This window comes from Tetrao urogallus, assembly GCF_951394365.1.
Source record: "Tetrao urogallus genome assembly, chromosome: 10".
NCBI classification, from domain to species: Eukaryota; Metazoa; Chordata; class Aves; order Galliformes; family Phasianidae; genus Tetrao; species Tetrao urogallus.
This window is the reverse complement of record NC_136823.1, coordinates 5,801,853-5,811,538: the sequence shown is the minus strand read 5'-3', so window position 1 is coordinate 5,811,538 and position 9,686 is coordinate 5,801,853. Positions and strand designations below refer to the sequence as shown.

The window sequence follows — 9,686 nt, the reverse complement described above, 5'->3', positions numbered from 1 at the left end:
CACTATTAAAAGATGGTCAGATGTGCATTAATATACTCAGCCAAAAGACAGTCTGGACTGCATTGAAAGGATCTTGAGCATAGGCCTTCAAGATCTTTATGCTGTTGGAACTGATGAAAATAAGTTGTTTGGCTATTTTCCTCTGAGCCTCTGCCATAAGCTTCCTTTTCAGTCACCTATGTGCTTCCTGACTGATCTGTAGATCTTACTTTGAATACTGTTTTAAACCACTTATAGTGATAAAATATCTCAAATGAGACTGAACACATAATGGCTAGAAGATACAGAGATGTACAGTACTTAAAAAAATTATCAGGGGTGAATTTTCTAGCATTCAAGATGTATTAAATGCCAAAACAAGAATTATCCATTAGTTTCGATCATACACACACGATGGTATAGAGTACATACAAATTATTTGCAATTTGCATTTTCTCCTTAGGAGAAAGTTTTCGTTTAGAGAAGACCTCAAGAAAACTTTATTATACTATTTTATGGAAATATTTCCATTGTACTGTATATGATACTTTATGGCTTTATATCCTTGAAACAGAAAAATGTTGCAGTAAATTCATGGCATCACAACTTAGCATTTGATATTTCTTCCTTCTTTCAGTGAATTCATGAGTTGTAATTTAGAGAGTGTTTATTTGCTTTCCTCTTTTAGCGTTCAGCTTCTTAATCTGATTTCTAAGGTTTTTGTCCCTGCCAACATGCCTGTGTTGTTCATCTTTAACATGAAGCATTTTCCTCTGGCACTTATCAGCTATTGGCACTAGATATCTGATACTGTAGTATATATTTTTCTCCTTCAGTTACTGTTTATCCTTTAAGTGAAAATATTATTCTTTAATGAAAGTTGTCCCTCATTCCAGCTCTGGTTTGTCTTGAATCTCAACTACAGTACCTAGAATTTTATTTTTTTTCTACACCATTTATAAAATAAGTTTAATCATTTTATCATGCTTGGCTCGTCTGGATAGAAACATACGCTAATTGTTCAAATGCTTTCATGGCATAGCTGTATAAATTCTACACAGCAATGCAAGAAGCATGCTAGAATAAAGTACAGAATGCTTCTGGAATGACTGATCATTCTTCTAGAAGAGTGGCTGAATTGAGTAAATGTGCTGTTTGTCTATGGAGCTGTTAAAAGGCAACTTGGTCAGATTTTCAAGAGATCATTGCCAGAAAAACATGTGGTAGGAAAAGGTGTAAAGAAGCTCAGTGCTTGAAAGAGATCAGACATACAGGTAATAAATTGTCATTTTTAAAAGTGGGTTACACCTGAGCAGGGGAGGGAAGAGAACAAGCCTCAAACACTACAGTTCCTAAAAGACTTCAAGTCTTTAATGCTGCATTTTTTCTTTTCTTTTTTTTTCAATAGTTAATCAGTACCTTGGAGTCAGACAGCAGTCCCACAGCAAACATTTGGCCTACTGGGACAACAGTACAAGTCAGCAGTGTAATTTCTATTGCCTTCTTTCTCCAGGGAGCCAGGAGCATGCAGCAAACAGGCTACAAACAACGCTGATTTTTCTCACATCACTCAGAAGATTTCCCACCGTCAGCCCACAGAGCATGAAGAAGCACTTCTGGCTGTGTGGTGAGTATGCCGTTATGGATAAGGAACATATCTGTCCTGTGTTATTAGGACAAATGAAGAGGGTAGGCATTAAGGGCATGGTGGGAACAAGGTCTAGACCTACATTTAAAATATAACAGCCCTACTAACACTGACGTTATGTTAAATCTCCAAATACAACACAGGAAAAACAAGGAGGGGTGAGGGAAGTGGCACAGTAAAAGAAGTGAACAAGAAAGAAGCAGTTTTCAATTGAATTTTTTAAGACAGATCAAAGAGAGAGTTAAGATCAAGTGCAAATAATTGCATGACTTCTGGGTCCCTGTTTTTTGTATTACACTGGCCTAATTAATTTCACATGAAAAATATATTAGAAATGCTTTTTGCTGGAAATATCTTACTTGGATGAAATTGTTATCTGGCTTTATGTTCACTGATCACATTATTAGCCATACCAAAAAACTTCTGAAATAGTAACAACATACCTTAATTTTAATGCAGTACAATAAGCCTGAAACTGACCGAACATCTAATTTAGACATGTAGAAAGTGCCAATAAGAGCCAGATTTTTTAAAGTGGACAGGCAAACAAATGTACCTGTTCTAAGACATATGGAGGGCATTAAGCCAGGCACCTTTAAGTTCTGCAGGCAAGGTTCTTTTTGAACTGCAGTCAGATTTTGGACCAGATGCTGGCACTAATGGTCCAACAGCCACAAATTGTGCTCTGCAGGGTATCAATTCACCAGGCAGCAAGACCTGAGACAGTCTAAAATTATGATCATCTTAAGGATTCACTGAAGTGGGATGGGATGTTTATTTATTGCTAATAATAAATCAGTAAGAGGATTCTACTTACTGAATGAGCAACGTTTCCTTTAATATTAAAATATTCCTTGACACTTTCTCTGGCAAAAATTAACCATGTATTATTTACCTTATAAAATTAGACAGTCTAATATAAAATGTTAGCAATTAATAAAAACACTATTTTGGTAATTTCCTGCTCATAAAGGTTACGCTTGATATCAATTTTCTGAGCAAATCTGAACAAGCTGGATCTGTTTTTACAATCTCTCTCACAGAAATTGAACATATTACTGATTTTATGAATATGATTGTTTTCTAAGTTTACACTCTTTTTGCTAATTTATGAAGGGTGATAAAACGTGTTTGGAGGCTCACAGAAATAATCCCCTTGGACACAGAGTACTCCATTCTCTTTCTTCAGCTACATGCAAAACACACCAGTAACATGACCCAGGAAAAGCTAGGTGCCAGCCCAAAGACGTCTCTGAGGACTTACTGTACACAATTTTCAGTCTAACCTACAGTTCCCTAGTGGAACATATCCAGTAGGTTTGATTCTTTCTACATTATTTATGGGAAAACATAAGTAGTTGGGCTGCTTGTGATGGCTTGAATCAGTTATGGAGCCCCTGGTGGGAAGGCAGGACCAACCCAGGGAAGCTCAGGTGCATGCAATGCAATGCATCTGAGTGACCAGAAGGGGTGGAGCCAGGATCCACCTCTTCCCATACCTCATTTAAGGGTTGGCAGTGGAGGCAAGAGTGTCTTGCTGGAGGTCCCTGCATATCTCAGGTTTTCTAAAGGTAAGCAGCTTTTTTCCCTTATTTCTGAGTCCAAGGTGCTGTTGGATTTAACGAACCTTTGCTTTCTGTGTTATGGAATCTTGTTGCTCTGCTGTCATTGTTGAACTTTCCATTGTGTTGCACAGGTGAAATTCATTAATTTGTTGTTACTGAGCTCCTGAGAACAGGAAAATCTAGTGGTATCCTCTCAAAAGAACCCTTTAAAATCAACCAAAATGAGCCAGACAAAAAAAAAAATCCAGAAGATGAAACTAGACACTTTACAAGTTACATAGATTGCTCTGAAAGTAATGTTCCCTATTTATTTCTGTGTAAGCTACAATAGACATAAATAGAACAATAAATGTTATTTGATAGAGCAGATTATCAGGTAAAAAGACACTATTTTTCAACATAGTCATCACCATAAACTCTGCACTTTTGCTAGTGATGACCAAGAGCCTGCATGCCATGTTTGTAAATATCTGCATTAGCATAGGCAACCCACTGTGATCACTGCTGAACTGTACCAGCCACCACCTCACTGTGCCAACATCCAGTTTGGTCTTTATAAATGTTCAGAAAGCATGGATGAGTGACCATGGGTGCCATCTTCTTCCTCATGGAGAAATTCAGTCACGTCTCTTTGCTCCATAGGCACTTCCACATCAGATGCCGTTTTGTCAGACTGTCCTCTGCTGCCATCTGTCACATAACAAAATGTGATGGAATACTGGTGGGAAGGTTTGACCTATACTGCCACCCCACCAACATCCACCTCTGACATAGTGAGTTAAAATAGTAAAATAGAAGGCATTACTTTAAGAGCGCCCCATGTATTATTGCTCAGCTCATCTAGCAAGACTGTAAGTGACTGAACTAGATACAGTTATTCCATGTGGGAACTGAAGTATTTGCTTAAATCTGTAAAAGAAGGAAAGTAATAAATAACTTTAAATGACCCATATCTCTTTAGCAGTGTTCCATGATTACCATGAACTCAGGGTTACCTACCCAAGATCTCTTTGAAAGACAAGCTAGCTGTACTTACTGCTGCACACTTCAGCATTCCTTTTTGTGAAGTGCTTTATAAGCTTCTTGTGTTCATTGAGTTTTGAGTGTCTTACTTTGCATTTATTTTGCATATAAAAAATAAGTTCTCTTGCTGTACTTATTTACACCTGACAAGCATCCTGGTCTGCACAAAGAAAATGATGCGGGGTGCCTCAGTGAGATGTTGTGATAAGCGTTTCCTTCCAAAATGGGCAGGCCATTCTTCTGTTACATTCTGTAGAAGTAATTACTCATAAATTCAATAATTCTGGTGAGATTTATAAAAAAAGCTTGGCTTCTTAAAAGAGTAGCTAAAGATTTTTCTGTGAATTTGCAATCCCCAGCAGGAGTGTAATTAGCCCTTTGTGCTTCAGTCATGTTAATACAGACAGCAGGCCTTGGTTGCAGCACGTGTGGCTAGAACAAAAGTAACAGTTCTGAGGATAACTTCTTGCTACCTTAAGAGCAGAATACACATTCAAATGACTAGATGGGGTCTCCTCACCTCTTCAGTAAGCTGTTGGGGTAGGGATTGTGACAAATATCTTCTTCTAGAATTCCATTCCACGAACTTCAGCCCCTCCCTCCAAGGAGGGATGGGGAGAGCCCAGTCTCCAGCCTCCCAGTAGGCTGCTGTGATTCCCCCACTCCTTCAGCCTGCTGCACCAGCTGTACTCCCAAAGCAATGCATCCTGGCTGTACAGGGAGGGCTGACTTTCCAAGAGTGTACCAGTGCCATTTGTGACAGCAGCAACAACTGCTGTGAGGAAATCATACTAATTGGAAGCTTGAAAACTTTAAAGGTGGAGAAAAGAGAAAACAAGAAAAATATTAAGGAGATAAGGAGAGGAAGGGGGGAGAAAAGCACTTATTCACCTTATCTTTTTCCTGCAATATCTCCTTCTGTTTCCCTTTCCTATTCCGTTTTCTTAAGTGTTTCCATCTGTACATGTGTGGGTGATATAGGACTCCAATCTCAGCAACTTTTCTTGGCCTGATGCAACCTTAACTGGAAGCGGCATCTCACCGACAGAGGTCTCAGATGTCGGAGCCGCTGACGGAAAGGCAGCGGTCTCTGCTACGCAGCGGTTAGCTCGAGTGTGACTCCGAGCGTAGTGCTGGAGAGCTCCCGGCTGTGAGGGAGCCGGCACCCCGGTGCCGCTTCCGCAATAAATTACCGTTTCCTAGGTGGGCCAGGGAAAATCTTTGCTCTTACATCAGGTCTTGCAGAGCGGATTCCCCGCATGGCTGCCCTACCCTGCCTGCCTTACCCTGCCCGCCTTCCCGCACAGCGCGCTTTTTCCCGAGCCCAGGGGGCAGAGCGCGCCCGTAGAGCAGGGTGGCACGGGCTAAAAGCTCCCCTGCCCGCGCCGTTCCCGGAGCTCTTCCCCCACCGAGCTCCGGCATCGCCCCCCCCCCAACGCGGGGACGGGTGGCGGCGCCCGCGGAAGGCTGCAACGGGCCGCCCAGGGATGCGCCCCTCCGCGGAGCCGCTCAGCCCCCGGCCCCCCGCAGGAGGCAGCTCGGCTACTTAAAGCGCATCCCCGACAGCGGCGGCCCCCGCGGCTGTGACGGGCGGGCGGCGGGCTTCGGCGCGAGAGCGACCGGAGCCGGCAGGGAGCCGCAGCACCGAGCGGGTTGCGGGTTCCCATGCTGGGCTGCGAGCTCCGCGGGGGCGCGGGCGCTGCCAGGCGACGGGCTGACCCGGCTGCGGCTCCGGCGGGGCGGGACAGCGCCCGTGCGCCAGCGGCAGCGCGGCGGCGGCGGGGCTCCGCGCAGCTCCGGCGGTGGCTCTCGCCGGCGGCTCGGCGTCCGCGGTCCCCGCCGGCTCTGCCCTCGCTCGGTAGTGGGAAGCCGAACGCCAGCAATGGCGGCTCGGACTAGGAGCCGCTGCGCGCCGCTCCTACGCTCGCCTGGGCAGCGACTGCTCTAGGAGGGGAAGAGCGGAGCTAGCAGGGGGGCTGGTTTCCGGCGGGTTATTTATTTCTTCCCTCTCGCTTAAGTTCCCGGCGGAGCGGGCTGGTCGGCACCTGCGCCCCCCACCTGCTTCTCCGAGGGTGAGAGGTGTGGGGAGGCCATGGAGAGCCCGGCGGAAAACCCTAGCAAGGCGGCGGAGTACCTGAAGGAGCTGAACAAGATTATTGAGACGCAGCAGGAGCTGCTGGAGAAGCAGAAGCGGAGGATAGACGAGCTAGAGCAGCAAGTGGCCAAGTTGTACCATGAAAATGCCTGTCTCCAGGATGAGCATCACCGGCACCTGGCCACATGCAGGCTCCAGCAGGGCGTCCCCCCCGCGTACCCGGGGGTGCTGAGCGCCATCCAGGAAAACGCAAAGCACGAAAAGTAAGCGGCTCCCGCGTTTGCGTGCCCTTTTCGAGGAGGGTATTTCTCTGGTGGGGCTTTCCTTCTCGTTCGTCTCCTGCCTTCGGTTTCTTAAGGCCATCCCGCGTACAAGCTCTGAGAAGAGCGCAACTCCCCTCCAGCGTGCGCCTAGGAGGGAGCCCTGGGCGGCTCGGCTCAGCGGGCAGCTCGCCGCGAAGGAGGGGGTCCTCGCCAGGCAGGGGCGGCCTCAGCCCGGTCCCTCGGCTCCTTTCCCATTTGGAAGCCAGCGCTTCACCGGCGCTCCGGTCAGGATTCCGAGGAGAGCTTCTCCCCAGGGTCTGAGCTGCGGCAGCACGCCCGGGGCTCCCCCAGGCAGGTTTCTCTGCCTGCTGCGCCTGTAGTTTTCTCTACGCTATCTCCGCCGCCGGTGCCCCGGCAGCCCCGCGTGCTTCTAGGGATGCCCCTGGGCACTCCACCTTCGCAGCGCTAACGGGGCGCTGGGAGAAACGGGGCGAGCCTTCTCCCTAGGGCCTGTTCCCGGCCGTTCCAGCATCGGGGCCCCTCGGGAAGCCGCTGCCCCCCGGGGGTACGGGCGGGAGCACCCGGAGCCGCCCGCGCTCCCCGGGCAAGTGGTGCCGGTTCCCCGCCGGCCGGACACGGGTCCGCCGCTCCTCCCAGCGCTTCGGGCAGCGCGCAGCGGCCGCGCTCTCGCCGCTAACGAAAGTGACCCAGAGAAGGGGTCAGCAGACCCTGGCAGCTCGCCACAGCGCGAACTGACTCATCCAAACGCGGGCTCGCCGCTTTCAGAGACACGTTTGTTCCAAATCTTTGCGTCTACTTGCAGACTCAATAATCTGTAATTAATCGTGGCTCCTTTGCAGTGTGCAGAAAGCTGCTTAATTGTGCGGGATTCATAGTAACAGAAATTCGAGAATAGCAATAACTGAAGTCGGAGCGTTTACCCGCCTCGTTTCTACTGACGGACAAGTAATTTAAGACTTAGTTTTACTTGAATTGAGTGGGAAAAGCATGCATCGTATTAAGAGCCCACTTCACTGCTCTGCTACAGCACAAAGAGCTGCTTGTGCTCTGGTACACTGGAGTTTCCCGTGTTTACAAATAAGCTCTCGGGCTCAGGCCGGGGTTGTGCCGGAGCCGCCCCGCAGCGCTGCGCGCCCTCTCCCGGCTCCCAGCGCCGCGCCGGACCGGCCCCGCTGCCCCCCGAGTCCGCCCGCCCGCTGCTCCGAGGGGTGAGGTGTGGCTCCTCGGGGAGATGCCCGGCTCGGGGCCTCCCGTCTGCTTTCCGCCGCTGCCCGAGGTAGGCAGGGCGCGGAACGCGGCTCGGCTGCCCGCAGGCATCCCTCAGGAGGCCCGGCCGGGAGGGTGCCTCTCGGAGAGCCGGGATCTGCCCCAAGCCCGCTGATGGGCTTGTTATGATCTGGGAGGAAGTGTCGCTGCGTAGTCCCGAAATTGCGGTGCCCTGAACTTATGTTTTTTTATTGTACTGCTGGGGGAGTTGAAGGAAGTGGAGAAAGGGTCGCTGGTCACCCACTGCCCCTTCTGCGTGCTCCTGTTCCCGAATGTCTTTCACCCCCTCGGTGTGGCAGAGAGGGAAGGAAGCAACCCCACCCCCAGCTCCCTCCCTGCTGTCTGTGCTAACAGCGCAGGGTGTTCTAGCGGCGCTGGAGTGGTCCTTTCAGACTTCTTTTTCATAGAGATGTCTCCAGGCAAGCTAAGCAAATAGCTCCTTAAACACGCTGGAGAGCATATGCTGTCGTTTAACAACCAGTCCTCATTATAAGCAGGAAGAGCTATTTCCAGGAAATACATATGAAGTGCAAATTTACAGAACATGGAAATGTACAGAAAGTATTTACCCAAATCCTACCCCATGCACTCATTCCCAGTTTCGAGGATTTCCTGTGGCCGTGCAGTTAGTACAAGATGTCAGCTCAGCTATCTGGTCCCATTTGTCTCTCACAAACGACATTACTAAAATTGTACAAATGGCTTGCCTTGTTTGATAACATCTCATCTCCACCAGCCCAAGACTCATTTGCAGAGCCCTTTTTGGGCAGGCAGCTCTGAGGACTTGAAGGCTTTTAAGTCTCTTAAGTGGATTTGATGCTGGGATCAGAATTAATCTGGGATATTTATGGCAGAGATGTATCGCTGTGAGGCATACCCTGCGGGGCTTAGTGGGGAAGCTGGGAGACAGCCCGCTATGTCTGGTCCTGGGCTCTCTGGCCTGCATGTACATCCAGGGGAGTCAGATCTTCAGAGCCTCTTTGACATAAAAAATCATGTCCCCTCTTCCCCCTGATTTATCATCTTACCTCTTTGTTTTGTATGGAATGAGCCTGGGCCCCTCTCCAGGTCACCACGCATCATCGCTGTGTAGGGGGATCACAGCTGTGGGCTCCCCAGCTGCGGTGTTGGGGCTGTGGCAGCAGCTGCTGTGGCTCCAACTACCTGGCAGCAGGTGCGACAAGCCAGCTTCAGATCAGTTTAATGTCTGGATGCAGAAACTGGAGGAAGTCTCCAACTCAGCAGACAGAACATGCCCTTGTTTCAAGGCCTTCTTCCAGTCCTGCAGCTACTTTTGCTTTCTGAAAGCTTAGCCTGAAGATTATGGCTGTCTGTAGCTTCCCATTCAAGGAGGAAAAATCTCAATTTCTTCACAGTTAAATGTTATGTGCACCCTGCATATGTTTAATTGGGGAATAAGGATTCCTTCTTTGCAGAAGTTCTGTAACAGTTCAATATCAAGTGTGGATAATGCTTGCTTTGGATATCTGCGGTGTCAGGAGGAAGGCGGCTTGTGAGATGCTGTGTCCTCCTTGTTCCCTCATGAACAGACCCACCTTCATCCCAGCGCAGCAGGGCTGCTTTGTGCCCAGGTGCTGGCAGTGATTGCTGCTTCAAAACTGGAGCGAATGGAAACCTTTGTAAAGGAAACTGGGATTCCCTTTGCCAAATGCTTCATAAAATCAGTACTTTTAGGAAGAAATCTATGCTGGGAAGTCATCAATGGAATTTGTACCTCAGGGCTTAAGTAGTTTTTCCTTAAAAGTTTAGACTCCTGTCTTCAGACTTCAACCTGTGTAAAGCAGGTGCTGCTCACTGGCACTGCA

The 9,686-nt window shown here is 48.4% G+C and overlaps 1 protein-coding gene across 2 annotated transcripts in view; it reads left to right on the top strand.

Moving 5' to 3' along the window:
- Positions 1-6,307: 6,307 nt before the first annotated feature.
- Positions 6,308-9,686, top strand: part of IQSEC1 (IQ motif and Sec7 domain ArfGEF 1) — a gene marked incomplete at both ends in the record, with an annotated part of 310,805 nt that continues 307,426 nt past the window's right edge. For both annotated transcript variants that reach the window (XM_079540445.1, XM_079540444.1), the window contains one exon: positions 6,308-6,573. In XM_079540445.1, coding sequence (XP_079396571.1) covers positions 6,308-6,573 — 266 coding nt within the window. The remainder of the gene's footprint in view (positions 6,574-9,686) is intronic.